Here is a 26,357-nt window from a genome sequence, read left to right as displayed (position 1 = left end):
TTAGCATCCAGCACGCAACATTAACAAAAACATAAAAGCCTTCAAATAAAATCATTTACCTTTGAAGAACTTCTGATGTTTTCAATGAGGATACTCTCAGTTAGATAGCAGATGCTCAGTTTTTCCAAAAAGATTCCTTGTGTATTAGAAATAGCTCCGTTTTATACATCACATTTGGCTACCAAAAAAAATCCATAAATTCAGTCCTCAAAACGCAAACTTTTTTCCAAATTAACTCCATAATATCGACTGAAAACATGGCAAACGTTGTTTAGAATCAATCCTCAAGGTGTTTTTCACATATCTCTTCATTGATACATCGTTCTTGGAAACATGCTTTCTCTCCTGAATCCCAGGAGAAAATGCCTGCACCTGAAGATTACGCACAAATTTAGACAAAGGACACCGGGCGGACCTCTGGAAAATGTAGTCTCTTATGGCCAATCTTCCAATGATATGCCTACAAATACGTCACAATGCTGCTAAGACCTTGGGCGAACGACAGAAAGTGTAGGCTCATTCCTTGCGCAATCACAGCCATATAAGGAGAGAATGGAAAACAGAGCTTCAGAAATTCTGCTAATTCCTGGGTGATGCATCATCTTGGTTTCGCCTGTAGAATGAGTTCTGGGGCACTTACAGACAAAATCTTTGCAGATTCTGAAACTTCAGAGTGTTTTCTTTCCAAAACTGTCAAGAATATACATAGTCGAGCATCTTTTCGTGACAAAATATCGCGCTTAAAACGGGAACGTTTTTTATCCAAAAATGAAATAGCGCCCCTAGAGCTCTAACTGGTTAAGAGTATCTCTACCACTCCTGCTGTCTCTAGAGAGTTGAAAACAGCAGGTCTGGGACAGGTAGCACGTCCGGTGAGCAGGTCAGTATTCCATAGCCGCAGGCAGAACAGTTGAAACTGGAGCAGCAGCACAGCCAGGTCGACTGGGGACAGCAAGGAGTCATCATGTCAGGTGGTCCTGAGGCATGATCCTAGGGCTCAGGTCCTCCAAGAGAGAGAAAGAAAGAGAGAAAGAGAGAAAAAGAGAATTAGAGAGAGCATACTTAAATTCACACAGGACACCGGATAAGACGGGAGAAGTACTCCAGATATAACAAACTGACCCTAGCCCCCCGACACATAAACTACTGCAGCATAAATAATGGAGACTGAGACAGGAGGGGTCAGGAGACACTGTGGCCCCATCCGATGATTCCCCCGGACAGGGCCAAACAGGAAGGATATAACCCCACCCACTTTGCCAAAGCACAGCCCCCACACCACTAGAGGGATATCTTCAACCACCAACTTATCATCCTGAGACAAGGCCGAGTATAGCCCACAAAGATCTCTGCCACGGCACAACCCAAGGGGGGGAACCAACCCAGACAGGAAGATCACATCAGTGACTCAACCCACTCAAGTGACGCACCCCTCCTAGGGACGGCATGAAAGAGCACCAGTAAGCCAGTGACTCAGCCCCTGTAATAGGGTTAGAGGCAGAGAATCCCAGTGGAAAGAGGGGAACCGGCCAGGCAGAGACAGCAAGGGCGGTTCGTTGCTCCAGAGCCTTTGCGTTCACCTTCACACTCCTGGGCCAGACTACACTCAATCATATGACCCACTGAAGAGATGAGTCTTCAGTAAAGACTTAAAGGTTGAGACCGAGTCTGCGTCTCTCACATGGGTAGGCAGACCATTCCATAAAAATGGAGCTCTGTTGGAGAAAGCCCTGCCTCCAGCTGTTTGCTTAGAAATTCTAGGGACAATTAGGAGGCATGCGTCTTGTGACCGTAGCGTACGTGTAGGTATGTACGGCAGGACCAAATCAGAGAGATAGGTAGGAGCAAGCCCATGTAATGCTTTGTAGGTTAGCAGTAAAACCTTGAAATCAGCCCTTGCCTTGACAGGAAGCCAGTGTAGGGAATAGTGTGTTGAGAAACTACCTACAATATGTCCAATTTTCATATCATATCCAGACCAGTGGACAGTGGGAGCTGTCAGCTCTCTGGCAGCAGCGGAAGCCACTATAACAGCTACAACATTAACAGTGGTGCTAGTGGAGATGGGGAGTCTGTTGTACAACCCCACAGCTCACAGTCGGATTCTGTTTATAGATCTGGAGGCATGCGACACACACTGTTTTCTCAACAGGCTACCCTGGTGAGGGCACAGCGTGACCCCAAAGCCATTTAATCTCTGGCTGAATGAGCGGGATGACCTGGGAGACACAGAAATTGGTTTGCACAAACGCTGAGTTGGAAACAAGAGCCTGGGGAGAAAGCAAAACAATAGGTGGAGTGCCCGTGTAGCTCTCTGTTAGAGTGCTGAGGTGTGGTGCTGTGGACTTGTGGGTGGTTTCAGGTCGTTTGGGAAGGTTTTATTTGATTTGGGGTCATCTAGATTGTGCAAATGTTGTTGGTTTAGCTGGAATATCCTGAAAAACCCTGGACTGGTGGTCTTGGAAAGGGAGGATGACGTTGCCATAGTGATCTATGGTTGATTTTGTGTTTTCATCTAATGGTTAAGGTATGACAGCAGAGCCTGTTTGTGGTTAGGGAGGCTGCCAGAGCTAATGGTCCTTTTCTGGCCACTCACCGGGGTGCTTGTTACATTGGCACCAATGAGCACAAGTCAAACCGTGAAGTTTCACTGGACAAAAAAAATACATCTCTGGATTTTTTTTTATTTTTAAGAGGAACGCTTGTGCTTGGTCGGTTGAATACTTAATGTCCCTTTTCCCCATAAAGAAAGACACAATCAAAGTCCGGGAAATAGTTTGTTTTGACAGGCCCAACAGGAATCAGATGGATTTGTCCGGGGCCATCCACTTGGTGTCAGGTCGATATGAAGAAACACAAACAAAGAGCCTTTCCCATGGGGTTATTCTGGAGAAGTCGTTAACTTGGAACGGAGAGATTCATTTTAGAGCCCGCGTTTGGTTTGAAATTATAATAGTTATTGATCTGGTCTCATCAGTGGACTGCCTCTGATAGATCTCTGCAAGCACCGGCAAGGCAGATACAGGGGAAGTGGGAATGAGTTGCAGCCAAGGTGCTATGTCAACAGGTCTATAGGCCTATAGCTATTATTGCTGCCACAATGTGTAAAGTCCCCCCCCCCACACACCACCTTCTAATGTCCTCCAGCCACTACTGTAAACAAAAGGGAAATTGTCACTCTATTTCAAAGTGAATTGAAAGTGAACATATCACAAGCTATTTCTCTGTATTCATAGATGTTGTTGTACAAACTGATATACAAGCATCTGTCATCTGTTGCTACACTGTTGCTATGACAGTAAGAGGAAGACGGTGTTCTGGCCCTGTGGTGAACCTTCTCTTGCCCTGAGAGAAAGGGGAAAAAAGCAACATACCGTATTGTAGGCCGAGTTATTACTTGATAAGGAGCTGTCATTTTGGAGCCATTTTGAAGTAATTTACAGTGCTCTGAAGAGGCTTTTATAGTGCCACTTATACACCCACTCTTTCTTTCCCCTCTTCTCTCCCATGTCACAAAGCTGTCTTTGTGTGTAGTGAGGCTGTCATAGGAATATTTTTTTTATATGCACACATGATGGAACCTATTATTACTTCCTATGAAAAATGATAGAAAACATGAATAATCATAAAAATTATTTTTGTAAATGACAAAGTTTCCCTGAAGGTTAATGATATGCAGGTTAAAGTTTCCTATGCACCTCCATACATATATAGGTATCTGATATTTTCTAAATTTGTATGTTTCTACATTCTCGAAATATGTGTTTATTTGTTAGTTGATTTTCTGAATGTATTTGACAAGTGTCAGTTGTGTTGCCGTCAGCTGCAGTCTGCACTGTTTGGTGTTTATTGCCTTTGCCGTGGGTCTCTCTCTCTGAGATGATACCAGGGCCCTTATATGAGACCCCTGTACGGGAGAAGTTTGATGCTAGCATATCCTGCAGCTGTACAGTCAGGTCACCCTGGTCGGTGTGTGGGCTCTTGAAGACAACATGAGTCGACTGTGTTGACTGTCTGGCTGCGCTGGAGAGGCAAAGGACAACGGTTTTAAGAGTAATGGATGATATTTAATGTGGCCGACTGTGCCACGGTGTGGTAGATCTGCATCGTTGGGAAGGGTTTATACTCTAACCAGAGGCCGTTCTTAGAATAAACCTGTGTTATTGTCCATTCTTTTCATTAGAACACTTGAGATTACATCATTCGGTTGCCCTGATGAGATTCACTGCAGATACTGTAAGACTTTCCAATACTTTTTGATAAAAAACAATATACTTCAAGTTTCACAACTATGGAGCAGCACTCCACAGTCTTCATATACAGTAGGATGAACTTCCTGAGAAGTGACCCTGAACAACTACTATATGAAGAAGTGTAATCATTGTAGGTGTGTTCAAAATGATTAGTACCACACTGTGCATATGTCTCTAAACTACAATACTAAATAAGTACAGTATATTCATAAAGAGACAGGACTAATATCACTAATCATCAGATGAGCTGGATGGGAATCACATTGCCACAATGAAGAAAAGATTCTGAAGGCCTCAATTTATCGAAGCACGCTTTAGAGGCCATTGTGATGATATGGACAGTAGTCCTCCTCTATGGTACATCTGAGTTCAGTGAGATCTTCAATTCACAACAAAGACAGGTTGTGTTGTCAAGCTCTGATTCCTCATCTCCCAGTTACAGGATTTACTCTCTGCCTATGGGCCATGTGACCTTGGGCACTCCCCCTCTATACTTCAGCCAAGAGTGATGTTCCATGGAGAGACAACTTTTTAAACAGTGCCTTGGTGGTAGAGTAGAGATATTTTATGATGCGGCTCCTTATTTTATGACTGGCCATAAAAAGAGGGAAACTCTTTGAAAAGCTTTTTCTCAGCAAAACCTGAGGCAGCCAGAGGTAATTATCTGACTAAACTTTTTCCCTGCTGTTAGTCACAATATCAGGCGACTGAGGGAGGAAGGCCTGATAGATAGCACCATGCCAAAATGACAAAAACAAAAAAAACAAAAAACAAACAAAGCGAGACTCAAATTCTCTGTGGCAATTTGGGAGAGGATATCGCTTGAGCGTGTGCGCTCTGAGCTGTGTATGCAGGGGACCTTGAGTGCAGTTCATTTCATTTTAGAGCTGTACTGAAATGCTGCTTTTCCTTCCTCTTGGTTGTGCTTGTTGAATTCCTCACGGCCATCCTAGCCCAGGCTCCTATCCCCTGTGCTGTTTATCACTATACGCTGCTGTCGGAAGCAGATTTCCACACCTCCACTATATTACTGAAGAACAGAATCCTGTCTCTGCCAGAGGCTGCTTACTTACACCCAAATGGTAAATGGATCTGGGCTATTCTCGCAGATTAGAGTTCAGGCTTTAGAGGCAACACTTTTGATCGTCCATATCAGAGACGAGCAACTTTGATGGGGGTGGGGGTCACACAAAAAAACTGAACTCATCAGGAGGGTTCGCAGTGGTTCGTGGATCTGCGTACTCACATCCATACCCACACAAGGGACATTTTGCCTCCCTATTGACAGCAGAGAGAGAAAATTCAAGTTCAGAGTTCATTTCCTGCAATTCTACACATTTTGATGTGGTGCGTAGAGAAAAGACTTTCCTAAAGTAAGTTTGCTGCAATTCTACACATTTTCCCATGTGTAGAAGAGAAGACTTAGCAATTTTACAACTAATTTCATACAATTTTACTAATTTTGGCAGAGGGCGGAGAGAAAACTGTACCATTTTGCCATAGGGTGGGTGGAGAGAAATGTTTGCAGTTTTTAATATGATATCTGAGTGAGAGTGACTAACAAAATAAATGGGGGCCCCCCCGGGTCGATAATTTAACCATGATTACTACAAGCTAACTTACCAATCAAAAATGTTTTAGCTGACATAGGCAAATTTCGAAATAGCACCTTGTGTATTCTACTATTCTAACTCTCAACAGTAAGTTGACTGAATTCCTAAAAACTGGGGGGGGATTGATCCACGGTCCTATGGGCCGTCAGTTGCCCATCCTCGATCCATGTTATGTTGGAGCGGGCTGGCTAAATATACATTTCTGTTTACAGAGAGTGCCTGTGGCCTGGGGTTACTGGGGTGTGTGCAAGGGAACACGCTCACGCATGTACACGCCCACACACTCGCATCCACACACACAGCTATGCACTATCATCATCATCACCATCCTTCTCTTTCTCCTCCGTCTCATCTTCCCCCTCTTTTGTCACTAGAATAATAAACCATTCAATAGCCTAAACCCACAACAAACGAAATGTTTATTGTACTCAAAATCACTCAGCAGCAAAACCTTTCATCTAATTTCCTCCCCGTTTATGAATTGGTCAATTTAAAATCTTCAGAGCAATTTGGCTCATACTGTTGCTGTCGGACAAAGCCGCTCCCTCTATGCTGAGTGAGAATTGAGGGGAGGCTATGGTTTAATTGGTGTTGAAATACATTCAGTTCCTACACTCAGCAGCTCAGCATCTTTCTGAACGTCATGAGTGTGCTTTCAACGCCTCAGCGTTCATTCTTCTTCCAGAGTCAGAGCAGTACAGAGAATATTTTTCAGAAGTGCAGTATCCTTCTGAATACAGAGAAATAGTCCATTTATAAAACTACAAAATCCAGCAAGAGGCCTTGGTTTTGACAATTAGTCGTCTTTCATTGTACTTTGATAGCAGTGATAGCCTCCTGTACCATAACCTCCTGAAGAATTTCATAATAGGGCTACCATCTTCTGAAGGACCTCTTGATTTTATGATTTGGGAAATCCGCAGTGTTGTTTTGCCCATGCGTTTAGGGCTCTAACAGTCTGTAGTTTGATTCAAATGAATTATTAAGGTATGTATAATTTATATTCTGCTTGTGTAGATTCTGCCTGGCCCTTGGACATGGTGGACTGTAATCTTGGTCAGGCAATACTGTATACTGTAGCTTGCGTCCTTCGAAATCATAGGATCTCTTCTTTGTGCTCAAGGACCATTGACTCTCATTTAGAGTAACCTTGCAGTAAATGCAGATACATTATTCACCCTCCTCACTTACCTGCAGCCCATTGCATTATTCCAACCTTATTCACTGTATCTAATTTTCATTTTTTTTTGCCAAGAAACATCATGCTGGGGGCTATAATCTCTACCTGAAATGGGTTTACTTGGATGTGATTACCATGTGCCTGCAGACACTGTTGTATATGACACAGGGCCTGATTCGTGTCTGAGTAAAGCGCCATGTAATCTGTCATTGTCACCACATTTATTTCACTCACTTTGACCGTGTGCAGCTATGAGAGAACAGTGAAATCTGTTTTCATTGACATGGGAAAGAGGAAGAGGACAGGCTCCCTGGCTCTCCCCCCAATCTGTGTCCCTAAACAACACAAGCAGAGCCATCCAGTAAAAGTTGAACTCTTTAGATGGCTGCTCCGCTGGCCCTATAGGAAGCGTAACTGCTGCATTGCTCAGCTTAGCACATTTGTCCCGATCCACTTTGAGAGTTATTCCTCCCTCGTTCATCTCAGGCTAAACGGTTTCTGCCTGCAGCGTCGATCCCTCCACCGCAAGCAGGTTAGCATTTTTCATTATGAATGTTGTTCTGGAGGCAGCTCTACAAAGTGGTCACTAGCTGACAAAGCCACAAAGTCATAAAATCTGATTTTAACCTTAACTCTAATCTTAACCACACTGCTAACCTTAATGCCTAACCTTAAATGAAGACCAAAGAACACATTTCTTTATGCATTTTTACGATATAGACAATTTTGACTGGAGTTAGCTTATCTAAGGGGACATCGCTCAGTTCTGCCTCCAGGACAAGACTCATGACAATAAACATCAACCTCCCTACTGCAATTCTCCTCCCTGGATACCTCGATACAATGCACAGCAGCAGGTTCACAGGCAATGGACAAGATTGACGTGTCATAAAAAGCCCATTCAGGTCCCCAATGTGTCTTAAAGCGGAAAGCTCCCCCCCCCCCCCCCCCCCCCTCTGCCACAACTGCCGGAGCACTGTTCATTGCTCAGTAGCCCCACTAGGGAGAGATAGCTCACTGCAAGCTTTAACGCTGAAAATCGCTTACTCGTAGATAAAGAGATGCTAGAAAGATGCTGAAAGAGTTTTACCCAGCCAAGCATGACAAATGCCCGACTGGGGTGTTTTTTTCCATTAGCGTTTCTTAAAGATTCCTATACGATTGAAACACATTATGTCCAACTGGGGAAGCAATAGAATGAATTCGAAGCCTCCTGCTTCAGAGCATTTACCTTTAAGCTCTAATTGGGGGCTGTTTGTGCTGTGAAGAACTTACCGTGGAAACAACAACAACAACAAACTACTTGATTCAGCTCCATCTCATGTAGACTTTGGTTAATTATATTTTTTTCCAGATGTTTCTCCATTCTACCGAGATTAGATAAAGGTGAATAATGGAAGGAGAATTCGTCCTTGATACCAAATATATTTTCTAATTGCGTGTTTATTTGCTTTTCCAACGTCCTGCAGGACATTATACAGTATATTAGCTAAAATGTATTTAATAAATATTCTACAGACATACAGTACCAGTCAAAATTTTGGGCATACCTACTCATTCAAGGGATTATCTTTATTTGTACTATTTCCTACATTGTAGAATAATTGTGAAGACATCAAAATGAAATGAAATAACACATATGGAATCATGTAGTAACCAAAAAGAGATTATTCAGAGTAGCCACCCACTGCCTTGATGACAGCTTTGCACACTCTTGGCATTCTCTCAACCAGCTTCATGAGGTAGTCAACTGGAATGCATTTCAATTAACAGGTGTGCCTTGTTAAAAGTTAATTTGTGTAATATCTTTCCTTCTTAATGTGTTTGAGCCAATCAGTTGTGTTGTGACAAGATAGGGGTGGTATACAGAGGATAGCACTATTTGGTAAAAGACCAAATCCATATTATGGCAAGAACAGCTCAAATAAGCAAAGAGAAACGACAGTCCATCATTACCTTAAGACATGAAGGTCAGTCGATCCGGAAGATTTCAAGAACTTTGAAGGTTTCTTCAAGTGCAGTCGCAAAAACCATCAAGTGCTATGATGGAGGACTGCCACGGGAAAGGAAGACCCAGAGTTACCTCTAGTGCAGAGGATAAGTTCATTAGAGTTAACTGCACCTCAGATTTCAGCTCAAGTAAATGCTTCACAGAGTTCAAGTTACAGACACATCCAACATCAACTGTTCAGATGAGACTGCGTGAATCAGGCCTTCTTGGTCAAATTTCTGCAAGGAAACCACTACTAAAGGACACCAATATTAAGAAGAGACTTTCTTGGGACAAGAAACATGAGCAATGGACATTAGACTGATGGAAATCTGTCCTTTTGGTCTGATGAGTCCAACCTTGAGATTTTTGGTTCCAACCTCTGTGTCTTTGTGAGATGGTGAACGGAGTAGGTGAACGGATAATCTCTGCATGTGTAGTTCCCACCGTGAAGCATACAGGAGGAGGTGTGATGGTGTGGGGGTGCAAAGCTGGTGACACTGTCTGTGATTTATTTAGAATTCAAGGCACACTTAACCAGAATAGCTACCACAGCATTCTGCAGCGATACGCCATCCCATCTGGTTTACACACCTCTAGGCTGTGTAAGGGCTATTTGATCAAGAAGGAGAGTGATGGAGTGCTACATCAAATGAACTTGTCTCCATAATCACCCGACCTCAACCCAATTGAGAGGATTTGGGATGAGTTGGACCGCAGAGTAAAGGAAAAACAACCAAAAAGTGCTCCGCATATGTGGGAATTCCTTCAAGACATTACAGGTGAAGCTGGTTGAGAGAATGCCAAGAGTGTGCAAAGCTGTCATCAAGGCAAAGGGTGGCTACTTTGAAGAATCTCAAATAAAAATATATTTGTTCAACACTTTTTTTGGTTACTACATGATTCCATATGTGTTATTTCATAGTTTTGATGTCTTCACTCTTATTCTACAATGTAGAAAATAGTACAAATAAAGAAAAACCCTTGAATGAGTAGGTGTGTCCAAACGTTTAAGTGGTACTGTATGTCAAATCAAATCAAATGTTATTTGTCACATGCGCCGAATACAACAGGTGTAGACTTTCCGTTGTCGTGTCTTTGGCTATGCCGGATTAAGTGATATGACATGCTACTCTATAAAATAATTTATCCATAATTAACTTTACCTGATTGAGCTAATCATGTAAATGTAATTAACTAGAGAGTCGAGGCACCACAAAATAATATTTATAGAGCTGTTATCTTCCGAATAAACTTTTAAAGACCTAGTAATATTTTACATCAATAGCAGTCAATATTAATCGTCATCTTAATTCAGTCTCATCTGAAAGTTGTAAATTCTTGGTTATCTGCACAAACCCTGCCTAACAAGTTGAATCAGCAATACAAAATTGGGTTTAATTATTTATTTACTAAATACCTAACTAATCAGACAGAATTACACATACACATAATTAAATCATAACTTGATTACAAATTACGTCATAAAGGAAAACGTCCCTAGTGGGCGGAACAGATATGACAGTTGGTTACACAAAAGAAAAGGGGCTGGATTTGAGTGAAAGAGCGGGAAGACTGAGGAACAAAGGGTGAAGCTGTGCTATCGTAAATACAGTAACTTATGCATTCTAAATTACCGCCCATTTGGAAAAGAAAAATGCAATAAATATTTACTCTGAGCTGCGCTTCGGTAGGTTGGTGGTAGATGGAAGGCCGTGTTGCCAAACCGAGTCCTTTGTCCTTTGTCCTTTGAAGAATGTCTCTGGTGGTCAATTGGATACGTTGTAGTAACGTCGTTGTGTGATAGACGGGATACTCTGTCTGTTCCTTCCTAACCCTCGTTTGCATCTGCTGTTGCTAACTCAACGTCTAGGAGGTATCACTTCTGTAGTGAATAAGAGTTCAAAGTTCATACCATTCGCAACCAAAGCTCACGCTGATGTTGGCTTTGTTCTGTAGTTATTATCTGAACCATTCTGACATCGGACCGTCGACCTCACATCCTCGGAAGAGGAGGTTATATTGTCGTCAAGGCTTTATGTAGGAAGGGAGAGGAGGGCGTGTTTGAAAAGTTTTATAGCCCATGTCCCTTCACAGGGGCGGGCCACTGATTGAGCAGAGCCCTACCTTATGAAAACCCAAATCTCACATTTTAGAAGCTAAAATCACATTTCATTCCATCACAAATCATTTCAATTCAAACATTTAAATTGAACAACAATTCCATGTGAAACCGATAACTCTGATGTGTAGACTTTCCACTGTAGAGTTTATGTCATCTTATCATTGATGAGAATGTCTCAGATGACAACCGAACTGACATTATATTCATTAAGTACCACCGCATATGTACAATTGGTCGGATTACCAGAATATAGTTAATTTCCCCCCCACCTTCTGATGTTCCCAGAATCTCTATGTTAACCAAGGGTTTTGCAAATGTAACATCAGTAGGGTAGAGAGAGGAAAAAGGGGGGTAGAGGTATTTATGACTGTCATAAACCTACCTCTAGGACAACGTCATGACACCGTGTAATGTTTACTTACAATCCCTTAACCAACAATGCAGTTGCAGAAATAGAGTTAAGAAAATATTTCTAAATAAAATAAAGTAAAAAATGTAATATAAAGTAACACAATAAAATATCATATGATATATATAAATACTTTTAACAATGTCCTTGATAAGTGTCTTCTGTTTATGCCTCATCCTTTTTTCCTAGATAATGACCATCAGTATGGCAGTAAGGAGTGCGTTGTGCTACGATGTGATGGAGGCTCGTTCATCTGAGAGAGATGACTGTCTGTGGCTTGCTTTTCCTCTGACTGGAGGTTTATGATTCCTCACTCCTCACACACATCCTTCCCTCACGCCTCACATACTCATCTGGACCGGATTGCAAATGCTTAGACAGACACTGTCTGGCCCTGGTCCTATCTGGATTGATGTTTGGTTGGAGAGAGAGAGAGCATGATGTGCTTACCAAAGTAAAGGCCCAGTGTGTATACTGAGAGCACCAGCAGGTACAGCCATAGACCACCCTTCTCTGATCTTGTCAGAAGGAAAACAACTTGAGCCTGTCATCCAGAGAACAACTGAAGGGAAGACTTATTGTTGTCCATAAAATATATTAAGACTCACCTCATCCATCTCATCCCAGTCACAATGCCTTATTTTGCTAAATTTTTCACAAATGGGAAATATAATTTAAAGTATTGATTGCAGTATTGCAGTGTTGCCCGGCGATGAAAGATGAAGTGCAGCCTGGCTCTATAAGTGATCTGATTAACCCCCAGACTTCTAAATGCCCCTCTGCTCCAACCCGGCTTTACCTTGGCTCTCGTGTGACATACTATGTCAAGGTACACACGCTGGGCACTTAGAGCGATTAGTATGGTCATCTGTTCTCTCTGGTCGTGGCTATTATCCCAGCCTACACACATTCCTCACTAATACTGAGATTATATTGCTGGACACGCTGGGTAGTTGAGTGTGAGCTAGCCTAAAGGCACTCCAATTACTGTAACCCAAACTGGATTCTGACTGGCTGACTACCCCTGAGGGCCGGAGACTCAGCTCCAGGCTCTACTCTCCCCAGTCGCTTCTCTTAAGGTCATCAACAACTTTGCCACCTTCACTGATGCTATGTGTCTGTCTGTGTCAGCATTTACTGACTATGGTTGTTAGTCCTGACTACATGACCATTGGTAGTGTTTCGCACTGTTGCAAGAGTCACACATGTAATAAGTTACTCTGTAAGCAGTCCAAGTTTGCGATCAGCTCTTGCTGTTTTTTGCTGAAACACTGTGGTCTGGCAACAACAAGCGTTCTCTTCAGCCTACACAAAGCTGAGTAACTTATGGTACTCAATTGGTTTAGAAACCCCCAACTACCATATTGTTCTTTTTTTTTGTGTGAGGAGGCATTATCAGTAACGGTCTTTGATAAGGTTTTTAAACTTCTCCAGTTTGCCAATGACAGTGCTTCTGCTAAAAGCTGCTGAATTTTATGCTGAACCTTTGAAGAGTCAAAAATGTTGGTTAACCTGTCTACGATACTGGTTCCCAATTGGGAATCAACCCTCCCACGTGCAGCTGGAACGGTGGCGCATGGAACGCAAAAATATTCTTAAAAATATTTAACCTCCACACATTAACAAGTCCAATAGCTCAAATGAAAGATAAACATCTTGTTCATTTAGCCAGCAAGTCAGATTTCTAAAATGTTTTACGGCGAAAACATAGCACATATATATGTAAAACCACCACCAGACACAGCTCATTTCAATAGCCAAAACATGCAATCAACAAACGCAGGATTAAAAAATAAATCGCTCACTAACCTTTTGAAAATCTTCATCAGATGACAGTAATATGACATATTACACAGTACATATTTTTTTTTTTCAATAATATGCCATTTATATCCATAAATGTCCATTTACAGTGAGTTCACCTTCAGAAATTACTCAAAAACGCCCGCAGGAAATCTATGTAGCGCGGCAAGATAACGTAAAATAGACATCATAAACTTTGACTAAATATACATGTTCTACATATAGTTAGAAAGATACACTGCTTCTTTATGCAACCGCTGTGTTAGATTTATTTTTAACGTTACAGAAATCGCACACTATTCCATATTGTGAGACAGCGCTCAGTTCCAAGCTACATTTCCACGTAATGTTGGAGTCAACAGAAACACAGATTTAAGCATAAATATTCCCTTACCTTCGATGGTCTTCGTTCAGAATGTTCTGGAAGGCTTCATACTTACCCAATACATCGTTTGGTTTCAAGTCTTGCGTCTTTGTATTAGCTACTGCTAATAACATCAGCTGAAATGCACCCAAAACGTCCTCTGGTCCGGATAAGTTGCGCATCAAAACTTCAAAATTACACATTATATGTCGACTAAACAGGTCAAACTAAGTGCAGAAGCAAGCTTTATGATGTTTTAGACGTGCAAAACAAACTTCAATTCAATCGCCCATCGTCTGCCCTTCTCTTCAGTGCTGGAAACAAAGGAATGACTGTGACCAATTCGCGCCCATACGCACAGCCTATTCTCTCGTGGCACGCACTAATTTCACTCCCATAGGGTCAATTCTCGCGCGATTTGAACGGTTTGAAGCTCTAATGAAAGAGGACATCTAGCGGAAGAGATAGAAAGTGTCCCCAGAATCATAGCTGGTTGGGAGGGGTGGGGGCATGACGTCAAAGTTGCTCCAACTTTCATGGCCACAGAAACTAGTTTGGAAGAATGCCTGCCCTGTGAGTTCTGCTATACTTACAGACATAATTCCAACGGTTTTAGAATCTTTAGAGTGTTTTCTATCCAATAATAATTTTTATTTGCATATATTAACAATTTTTGAAAGATTTTTTTTCCAGTTTACTAGGGGTACCCAATCTCTCCAAAGGGGGCGTATATCTGCCATATCCTCTTAAAAAGGGAAAAGTTTCCACTTATACAGACTGACAGTATTGATGGTGACATCAAGGTCCCCAAGCAGTTTCTCAACAGAGAACGAAGCTTTTCATAGGCAAGTGGAAGAGCCTGGTCTTAAAAAAGCACACATCAAAGCACATCTCTTTTTATTTTTTTGATACATACGGAGCATTTTTGTTTAATGCTTTGCAAAATGTCATTTTGGACTACGAGGAGTTATCAATAGGACTTCAGACTGCAATGTGAAAATGGAGGGACAAATGTAAGCAAGCATTCTGGGTAAATGTATATTTGAGACCCACCTGTCTCTCTGTTTGTAGAGCAGAATAGCCATTTGTTTGGTGGCTTAATGTTCAAATCAAATCAAATTTTATTGGTCACCTACACATGGTTAGTAGACGTTATTGTGAGTGTAGCAAAATGCTTGTGCTTCTAGTTCCAACAGTGCAGCAATATCTAACAAGTAATTGAACAATTCCACAACAAATACCTAAAACACAAATCTAAGGAATGGAATAAGAATATACAAATATATGGATGAGCAATGACAGAACGACATATGCTAAGATGCAATAATAGATGCATATGTATACAGTATATACATATGAGATGAGTAATGCAGATATGTAAACATTATTAAAGTGACATTATTAAAGTGACTAGTGATCCATTTATTAAAGTGGCCAATGATTCCAAGTCTGTATGTGCTAGTAATTGCTGTTTAACAGTCTGATGGCCTTGAGATAGAATGTAATGTCTGTCGTCTGATGAAGAAGGAGACCAAGGTGCAGCGTGGTAGGCGTTCATGATTCTTTAATAAAACTGAACACCGCAACAAAATAACAAAGTTGAACAAAAACAAACCAGTTCTGTCATGTGCAGACACCAACAGAAAACAACTACCCACAATACCCAAACGAAGAAGGAACAACTTATATATGATCACCAATCAGAGACAACGATAGACAGCTGCCTCTGATTGGGAACCACCCCAACGTAGAATTAAAGAAACTAGAATGCCCACCCTAGTCACACCCTGGCCTAACAAAGATGGAGAATTAAAGCCTCTCTATGGCCAGGGCGTGACATAGAATCTGTTTTTCAGTCTCTCGGTCCCAGCTTTGATGCACCTGTACTGACCTCACCTTCTGGATGATAGCGGGGTGAACAGGTAGTGGCTCAGGTGGTTGTTGTCCTTGATGATCTTTTTGGTCTTTCTGTGACATCGGATGCTGTCGAGTTTTTCAGGGCATTTGCCTAACAAACGCCCAAAAAAATGTTATTCTTTGTAGACCAGTAACACATCAAGTGATTGCAAAGTGCTATTATTCTAGTTTGACAAGGAAAAATACAAATTTTTGTTTGTGTATATTTCCATGCAAATTCTCATATTCACTTTGTATTCAGTGGGTGTGTTTTTTATATACAGCTTGTAAAGTAGGCTTGAGGAAAGTTATGACTATGACTGACTATGATTAGAGATGTCAGGCATGTAAAAAAAAAGAGAAAGAAAACAGAACAGATGCTTGGGTTGGGGGTCTACTGATGTTAAGATTATGGCCATCGGTTTGGTGACTATTCCTCGGGAATTGAATTTGGTTACTATATAAACTGGTCCATGCACTTTCATTAACTGCTGCTGAGGGAGCTGAGGATGTTCTTTCAAAGTATTTTGCTCTTTCCAGTTCGCAGGGAATTAAGGTATTTCTCCCTCTAATTCATTCTCCACCTTTCTCCCCACTCTCTTTCATCTTACTCTTTCCATCCTGATGTGGAATATCTCTTTGACTGTGGACAGCAGCAAAGACACAGTTAGATTAGTCACACAGGGAGCAAGGATGACTATTCTTTATGTTTCTTAACTCCTGTATTACGTAACCTAGAGTAGAGTGTAGGAGGCCTCCCAGCCAGTCAAAAGGCTCAAAGAAATGACAACGAATCATAATAGGGCCTTCAAAGTCAACTCTGAACCTAGAAGCCAGTTCCACTGCATTTTTTCATTGTTACCCTCTAATCAAGGACTGATTTAGACCTGGGACACCAGGCGTGTCCAATTAATTATAAGGTAGAACAGAAAACCAGCAGGCAATGGACCTCGTAGGGTAAAAGTTGAATATCCTTGTATTAGGGCATACTAGGACAAAGACTGAATAAGCCAAGGTAACTCACTCAAATTTAACCTAACCCACTCACATTTCGTTGAGTTGTGGCTGCATTTTGCCGTGGAGGAAGACGTTGAACTGTGTTTCTACTTTTTGTGGTACTACCCATAATGGTGTGATGGTGTGATGATCGAACAACCATGATAATCGTGTATAATATGTTTTGTAAAGGAGTGAGATTGGTTGTTTACATTGCTGTTCTTACGTCTGAAATCCCGTTAACGGGATCGATTTGACAACAGCCAGTAAAAGTGCAGGGCGACAAATTTAAACAACAGAAATCTCATTATCAAAATTCCTCAAACATACAAGTGTTATACACCAATTTAATGATAAAGATTTCAAAAAGGCTTTACGACGAAAGCATACCATGCGATTATGTTAGGTCAGCGCCTAGTCACAGAAAAACACAGCCATTTTTCCAGCCAAAGAGAGGAGTCACAAAAAGCAGAAATAGAGATAAAATGAATCACTAACCTTTGATGATCTTCATCAGATGGCACTCATAGAACTTCATGTTACACAATACATGTATGTTTTGTTCGATAAAGTTCATATTTATATCTAAAAATCTCAGTTTACATTGGCGCGTTACGTTCAGAAATGCATTGTCTCAAACAAACATACGGTGAAAGTGCAGAGAGCCACATCAAATTACAGAAATACTTATAAATGTTGATGGAAATACAAGTGTTATACATGGAATTAAAGATATACTTCTCCTTAATGCAACCGCTGTGTCAGATTTTAAAAATGCTTTACAGTGAAAGCATACCCTCCGAAAATCTGAGTACAGCGCTCAGACACCAAAACAAGCCATACAGAAACCCGCCATGTTGTGGAGTCAACAGAAGTCAGAAATAGCACCATAAATATTCATTTACCTTTGATCTTCATCGGAATGAACTCCCAGGAATCCCAGTTCCACAATAAATGTTTGTTTTGTTCGATAAAGTCCATAATTTATGTCCAAACACCTTTTTGTTTGAGCGTTTAGTTCACAAATCCAAATTCACATGGCGCAGGCTCTTAGTCCAGACAAAGTCAAACATTTCCATTACAGTTCGTAGAAACATGTCAAATGATGTATAGAATCAATCTTTAGGATGTTTTATCATAAATCTTCAATAATATTCCAACTAGACAATTCCTTTGTCTTTAGAAATGAAAGGGAACTCAGCTCGCTCTCACGGCCATACGCGTGACTTTGCTCAAGGCATTCTGCCAGACCCCTTAGTCAAACAGCTCTTATTCGCTCCCCCTTCACAGTAGAAGCCTGAATCAAGGTTCTAAAGACTGTTGACATCTAGTGGAAGCCTTAATGTAAATTTGGTCTGATTGCACTTCCTGTATTGGATAGGCTCAGACTTGAAAACCTACAAACCTCAGAATTCCCACTTCCTGGTTGGATTTTTTCTCAGGTTTTCGCCTGCCATATGAGTTCTGTTATACTCACAGACATCATTCAAACAGTTTTAGAAACGTCAGAGCGTTTTCTATCTAAATCTACTAATAATATGCATATCTTAGCTTCTGGGCCTGAGTAGCAGGCAGTTTACTCTGGGCACCTTATTCATCCAAGCTACTCAATACTGCCCCCCAGCCATAAGAAGTTAAAGCCTACTGCATACCAACAGCCAGTGGGAATCCCATGGCCTAACCAAGAATCACTGTGTCTCATAGTGCAGTTGAAAAATGTATGTGGCAAAGTAAGCGATCCTGGATAAAATGAGCAAACTTACAAAGCGGGAAAGATCCGTATCAAACTTCTAAGTGTATTTGTAGGCACTAGCATTTCGCCCCATCCTAAATTGGTTTAGAAATGATTATTTTTCCCCCTTGGCTGAGTATAGAGAGATATGGGGCGTTTCTCAATATGCATACTACTGTACTCCACACTCTCGTGCTCTGAGTGCATTCTCCGAGGACGTTCTTTTGAGTCCGTTCTTGTGAGGACTAGAGTGTGGAGAACGCATAAAACATTACATTTGAGGAGCACTCACACTCCCCCTACTATGCTACGTCACACAGGCTCCACCTCCTGATTCACTGAACCTTCTTACAGCCAGGACAAAGGCAAAAGAGACTAAATAAGATATACATACACAAGGCAGACGTTTTACTTCATAATTGTCAGCTAGCTACAGTTGAAGTAGCACCTTAGCCAAATTAATTTAAACTCAGTTTTTCACAATTCCTGACATTTAATCAGAGTAAAAATTCCCTGTCTTAGGTCAGTTAGGATCACCACTTTATTTTATGAATGTGAAATGTCAGAATAATAATAGATCATGATTTATTTCAATCTTTAATTTCTTTCATCACATTCCCAGTGGGTCAGAAGTTTACATACACTCAATTTGTATTTGGTAGCATTGCCTTTAAATTGCTCAACTTGGGTCAAACGTTCAGGGTAGCCTTCCACATTTTGGCCCATTCCTCCTGACAGAGCTGGTGTAACTGAGTCAGGTTTGTAGGCTTCCTTGCTCACACACATTTTCAGTTCTGCCCACAAATAGGATTGCGATCAAGGCTTTGTGATGGCCACTCCAATACCTTGACTTTGTTGTCCTTAAGCCATTTTGCATCAACTTTGGAAGCATGCTTGGGGTCATTGCCCATTTGGAAGACCTGTTTGCGACAAAGCTTTAACTTCCTGACTGATGTCTTGAGATGTTGCTTCAACATACCCACATAATTTTCCTACCTCATGATGGACTCATTTTACTTTGGATATAGATACTTTTGTTAAACAGCCAAATTATCATAAACTAATGTCATGTCAGGTAGATGTCATTTCCTCATGGGTAGCAAGCTTCTAATTCTTAGAGGCTAGCTAGCCAGTTAGCCCTATTGACTTACTATGGACTTACCCATTTACTAAACTTTCTTCCAGCCAGGACAATGGCAATAGAGACAAAACAAGATATGTACAAAGCAAACATTTTACTTTATAACTATCAAATAGCTATTTGTGAATTGCAATTATCTAGCTAACCAGATAATTTAACAGGTAAAAATGACTTAAACGTAATGTTATGCAAGGTAGATGTAAATTCTTCATGGGTAGCTAGCTACCAATTCTTTGTGGCTAGCTAGCTAAAAGTAGTATGTAGCCAGTTGACTTACTATGGGCTTGCAATCTACGGAAACTACAGTGGGTATTGTAGGCAGGTAAAAATGCCAAAATTAACATAGGAATGTTTTTTTTTATGTTTTCAAGACACAATTTTGTAGTCAGGAAACATGAGATGTGAATGGGCAACATTTCATTTTATTATAGTTTATTTTCTCTCGCGTCAGAACAAATAATGTCCGCATTGATTTCAATAAATATTGCGTTGTTTTATGTGGTTGCATCATATTTCTGTCCATACTTTTCATTGAAGCTTGCATCGATACATGCTTTGAAATGTTTACAGGTACGCATCCGAGAAGTGCCCTTCGCGCTCTGTTTTGCATACTTGATTTGGACTCGTGCTCCGACCCTCCTGTGCTCCAGATTACGTGCTCGGAGCACGGTAGTATGCGTATTGAGAAACACCCATGGTGTCTCCTATTGCCCTGGAAGATGTGGTCTTCACTGATACAGTGCATTCGGAAAGTATTCAGACCCCTTGACTTTTTCCACATTTTATCAAGTTACAGCCTTATTCTAAAATATATTAAATTGTTTTTTTCCCCTCATCAATCTACACACAGTATCCCATAATGACAAAGCAAAAACAGGTTTTTAGAAATGTGAAAAATGTAAATATGACATTTACATAAGTATTTAGAGCCTTTACTCAGTACTTTGTTGAAGCACCTTTGGCAGTGATTACAACCTTGAGTCTTCAGTTTAGCAGGGTGTCCATCTCTAGGAAGAGTCTTGGTGGTTTCAAACTTCTTTCACTTATGAATGATGGAGGCCACTGTGTTCTTGGGGACATTCAATGCTGCAGACATTTTTTGGTACCCTTCCCCAGATCTGAGCTCTATGGACAATTCTTTTGACCTCATGGCTTGGTTTTTGCTCTGACATCCACTGTTAACTGTGGGACCTTATATAGACAGGTGTGTGCCTTTCCTAATCATGTCCAATCAATTGGATTTAACACAGGTGGACTCCAATCAAGTTGTGGAAACATCTCAATGATCAATAGAAACAGGATGCACCTGAGCTCAATTTCAAGTCTCATAGCAAAGGGTCTGAATACATGTTTAAATAAGTAATTTTGTTTAAAATTGTTCATAGATTTGTGAAAAAAAAAAAAAAACTGTTTCACTTTGTCATTATGGTGTTACGGTTTTCTTCCTGAGAAGGAGAGGCGGACCAAAACACAGCGTGGTTATTTATAAACATCTTTAATAAAGATGATAACTTGAACAATGTATAATACAAAATAAGAAAACATGAAAAACCGAAACAGTCCTAACTGGTGCAAAACACAGAGACAGGAACAATCACCCACGAAATACCCAAAGAATATGGCTGCCTAAATATGGTTCCCAATCAGAGACAACGATAACCACCTGCCTCTGATTGAGAACCACTCCAGGCAACCATAGACTTACCTAGAATACTTAACTAAACACAATCCCATAAACTACAAAAAAAACCTAGACAAAACAAACCACATAAATCACCCATGTCACACCCTGGCCTAACCAATATAATAAAGAGAACACAGAATACTAAAACCAGTGCGTGACATATGGGGTATTGTGTGTAGACTGAATAGGATTTTTTTTTTTTTTAATCCATTTTAGAATAAGGCTGTAAGGTAACAAAATGTGTAAAAATGGAAGAGGTCTGAATACTTTCAGAATCCACTGTATTTCCTTTAAACAATGTAAACTATGCTTTTGTCCATTTATTGCTCACACCATTTCAATTTGGCGCAATGTTTAAAAAACAATGTAGCTGGGAATCAAAATGTCATGACTGACAAGCAATCCTAGTATTTAGGGAGGTGGGAAGCAATGGAAAACAGGATTGGGGGAATGGGTAGTTGGGGGTGGAGGCTCACTTCTTTTTGTTTTTTTCCCTTTAAATACTAAATGTATTATTATTTTTTAACTCTGTAATATGATCAAAATGATCAATACTTTGTATTTATGTACCTCTTTTTTGAGTGGCAGCCTGCAGGTACAGTAGGAAAATAACTAATGTGGAAAATAACTCAATTAAAATAATGAAGGGACAATACAATATGAAGGGAATATGAAATTATATGAATTTATATATTGTACCTGTAACCCCAGCCAACGAACAAATGACAAAATAAATACAAATCTGGCCTCGAAAAAATTATAAAAAACTATCACTGTGTTTAGTGGGTTTTTGGCACCCAAATTATGCAAGGATAACATGTCCCATATGTCCAGTGGTGGTGGTGGAGCAGAGCTTCCTGTTTAATATGTTACAAGGCTCTTTATTCCATGTCCTCTGGGGTTAGGTTGTGTTCACTGATCTCAGGGCTGTGTACAGTAGGCAGGATTTGGCAAACAAGGCAAGTATCTGCATAAATCATGTTTTCATTGCTAGAAACTGTATTTCAAAATGTGGAAGTTAATGTGATTTACAAGAACATCAGACATGAAATCTTACATTTGCCGACCCAAGGGGAATCGGGAGACTTTACTTACTGCATTTTGTGCGTTGGAAGATGAAGAAAAGCATTCTATATCTACAGTGCCTTGCGAAAGTATTCGGCCCCCTTGAACTTTGCGACCTTTTGCCACATTTCAGGCTTCAAACATAAAGATATAAAACTGTATTTTTTTGTGAAGAATCAACAACAAGTGGGACACAATCATGAAGTGGAACGACATTTATTGGATATTTCAAACTTTTTTAACAAATCAAAAACTGAAAAATTGGGCGTGCAAAATTATTCAGCCCCCTTAAGTTAATACATTGTAGCGCCACCTTTTGCTGCGCTGCGATTACAGCTGTAAGTCGCTTGGGGTATGTCTCTATCAGTTTTGCACATCGAGAGACTGAATTTTTTTCCCATTCCTCCTTGCAAAACAGCTCGAGCTCAGTGAGGTTGGATGGAGAGCATTTGTGAACAGCAGTTTTCAGTTCTTTCCACAGATTCTCGATTGGATTCAGGTCTGGACTTTGACTTGGCCATTCTAACACCTGGATATGTTTATTTTTGAACCATTCCATTGTAGATTTTGCTTTATGTTTTGGATCATTGTCTTGTTGGAAGACAAATCTCTGTCCCAGTCTCAGGTCTTTTGCAGACTCCATCAGGTTTTCTTCCAGAATGGTCCTGTATTTGGCTCCATCCATCTTCCCATCAATTTTAACCATCTTCCCTGTCCCTGCTGAAGAAAAGCAGGCCCAAACCATGATGCTGCCACCACCATGTTTGACAGTGGGGATAGTGTGTTCAGCTGTGTTGCTTTTACGCCAAACATAACGTTTTGCATTGTTGCCAAAAAGTTCAATTTTGGTTTCATCTGACCAGAGCACCTTCTTCCACATGTTTGGTGTGTCTCCCAGGTGGCTTGTGGCAAACTTTAAACAACACTTTTTATGGATATCTTTAAGAAATGGCTTTCTTCTTGCCACTCTTCCATAAAGGCCAGATTTGTGCAATATACGACTGATTGTTGTCCTATGGACAGTCTCCCACCTCAGCTGTAGATCTCTGCAGTTGATCCAGAGTGATCATGGGCCTCTTGGCTGCATCTCTGATCAGTCTTCTCCTTGTATGAGATGAAAGTTTAGAGGGACGGCCAGGTCTTGGTAGATTTGCAGTGGTCTGATACTCCTTCCATTTCAATATTATCGCTTGCACAGTGCTCCTTGGGATGTTTAAAGCTTGGGAAATATTTTTGTATCCAAATCCGGCTTTAAACTTCTTCACAACAGTATCTCGGACCTGCCTGGTGTGTTCCTTGTTCTTCATGATGCTCTCTGCGCTTTTAACGGACCTCTGAGACTATCACAGTGCAGGTGCATTTATACGGAGACTTGATTACACACAGGTGGATTGTATTTATCATCATTAGCCATTTAGGTCAACATTGGATCATTCAGAGATCCTCACTGAACTTCTGGAGAGAGTTTGCTGCACTGAAAGTAAAGGGGCTGAATAATTTTGCACGCCCAATTTGTAACTTTTTGATTTGTTAAAAAAGTTTGAAATATCCAATAAATGTCGTTCCACTTCATGATTGTGTCCCACTTGTTGTTGATTCTTCACAAAAAAATACAGTTTTATATCTTTATGTTTGAAGCCTGAAATGTGGCAAAAGGTCGCAAAGTTCAAGGGGGCCGAATACTTTCGCAAGGCACTGTAAATCCACATTTTGGACGTGATTACAGCACTTTGATTGTGATGAAGTAGTTTCTGTGTTTCTATCATGGGACTACTGTATGTGAAAACTAAGACAGTGTGCACACTCTCACTGAGAGAGACAGAGAGGTGTCTATCTTTCTCTCTGTGAGGTACACCCCAGCACAGTTGCCTGCTCTGCCTCTGTACTCAGCCTTCGTGTAACATCACACAGTAGACCTAGCCTACTTTCAGGTACGACTTGAGTATCAACCATCATTAAAATCTCCGAAGTGTCTCTATTCAACTCTCAGACAGACAGACACACAGACAAACACTGCGCTTTATGGCCTTCGGTATTCCGACCACAGCTTGTTGTGCCTGGTCCTCCAGGCTGGTCTTTGTCAGGCTGCCATGGGCTGTCACAAATCACTGTCGTGTCTCCCTGCCGCATGGCCTGGCCACGACGGGAAATCAATGGCCTCTCCCGGGATCCTCCATCAGACCAAATATTTTAGAGCTTGCTGGCAGAGGGAGAGAGGGGGGGGGGGGGGAAGAGAGGACGGGCAGGGGGAAGGAGTAAGGAGGGAGAGACAGAAGGGGTAGGTGTAGATGAGTTTGAAGGGGGTGGGGGAGGAGGGGGTTGAGGCTCTGCTGGGTGTTGGGGTCGATAACAGGGTCAAATCAAGTCGAAATCTAATGCTTAACTAATGCTTACTTATAAGACCTTAACCAACAATGCAGTTTTAAGAAATAAATACATGTTAAGAAAGTATTTACTAAATAAACTCAAGTAAACAATAAATAAATACAAATTAAAAAAATTTAAAAAGAGAAAAATAACAAATAACAAATAATTCAAGATTAACAATACAGTAACGAGGCTATATACAGGGGTTCAGACTCCAGACTAGAGTAGCGTGTGGAGGTTGTGAACCAAATTGTTAAGATAGAGGAGGAATATGAGGAAAGGAGTGACTGAGTTGACTGAGTGAGTAGGGTCTAACAAGGAACTGTGACTATTTAGTAGAAACAGTCTATTACTGTAGACTAGATTCAATTCCTAATCCATGTCTTCAAGTCTCTCTGTTTAACTGCAGGATGTAATTTCACATGCTACTTCTATTGTGAGAGAAATCATGCGTGAAGGGAATGTCATATGCACACTTTGTAGCAAATAACTTCTTATTAGGACATTGTAATATAACTGTGTATGCCCAGGAGAGCATAGAGATAAAGAGACTATATGTCCACAATGTCCAGTGTTTTCTTCCATTTCTTACTAAATTTCTCATCCTCTCTCTGCTCTGCCCTTTGTTATAGAGGTTAACAGGTATGTAGCTAACTTCTCCCCTCCTCTGTGTTCCAGTGGTAGACAGCAGGGGGATTCTTGAGGGTCTACAGAGGTATGGCCCCATGCCCACCTACTTGCCCGTCAGCTACCAGGTCCTCAACGCCGAGGCTGCCTTCTTTCTGAAGGAGGCCAACCAGGACCTGATGAGGAACTCCAGCCTGCAGGCCAGGACCGAGCCCTTCTTCATCCAGCAGGCCCGCCGGATGCCCTCCATCAACGCCAGCTATGGACCCATGTCTGTCCAGCAAACCATCCCCCTGGAGCTCCTACAGAGCCCTGGACCCTTCAATGGACCCTCTTTCACCTCCCCATCATCGTCCATCTCCTCTTCTTCTCCGTCCCTTTTCACCTACAATTGGAAGGTCCAGACCTTCATCATCAGTGAGAGGATCCACCCCAGTTGGCCCAAAGTGCAGGTGTTGTTCTATGTGGTGGGCAGGGACTGGGATGACTACACCACCATCCACAGGCTTCCCTGTGTCCGGATGTTTGCCTTCCACGAGACCCAAGAGGTGCGGGGCATGTGTCGTCTGAAGGGGGAGCTGGGGATGTGTGTGGCCGAGCTGGAGCCTCTGGCTAGCTGGTTTAACCCCTCTACCGTGAGGCACGGCAGGCAGAGAGCTCCAGAGCAGGCCCAGGGCACCCCTGTGGAGCTCTACTACATGGTACAGTCCACAGAGACTGGGGAGTGCAGCTCAGAGGACTTGCGAAAGGGAAGTTCCATGCGCACAGAGCACCAGGGGCCCATGGGGTACTTCTCAGGGCCCACACCCATGCAGCGTATAGGGAGCGTGCGTCTGTTCCAGCCCATGTCAGAGCTAAGGCTAGACAGTAACTTTGTGGTGATGGTGCCCTCTAGACCAATCAGACAGAGGGAGACGGTCTCCACCTTCCTGGCTCTCTCCACACTGTCACCTGTACAGATCTTCACCCTGAGGTGAGTTGGCCTCCCTGAGGCACAGTAAAGCATTTTGATGAAAACCATTATTCATCCAGAAAGTCCCATTGAGGTCAGAATACCTCTTTTACAAGGGAGACCTCACATAAAGCACAAACTGTGCTATTCAATTCAATCC

General features: G+C 41.5%; 1 protein-coding gene across 1 annotated transcript in view; it reads left to right on the top strand.

Annotated features, from left to right (window-relative positions):
- The window catches only part of LOC110509743 (transmembrane protein 132C-like), a 224,718-nt gene that overhangs the window by 26,504 nt on the left and 171,857 nt on the right, over positions 1-26,357 (top strand). The window contains exon 2 of the mRNA XM_036968040.1: positions 25,297-26,218. Within this exon, the coding sequence (XP_036823935.1) occupies positions 25,297-26,218 (922 nt within the window). The remainder of the gene's footprint in view (positions 1-25,296; positions 26,219-26,357) is intronic.

This window comes from Oncorhynchus mykiss, chromosome Y, assembly GCF_013265735.2.
Source record: "Oncorhynchus mykiss isolate Arlee chromosome Y, USDA_OmykA_1.1, whole genome shotgun sequence".
NCBI classification, from domain to species: Eukaryota; Metazoa; Chordata; class Actinopteri; order Salmoniformes; family Salmonidae; genus Oncorhynchus; species Oncorhynchus mykiss.
Note: the sequence above shows the minus strand (reverse complement) of the source record. Positions and strands in the feature narration are given on the sequence as shown.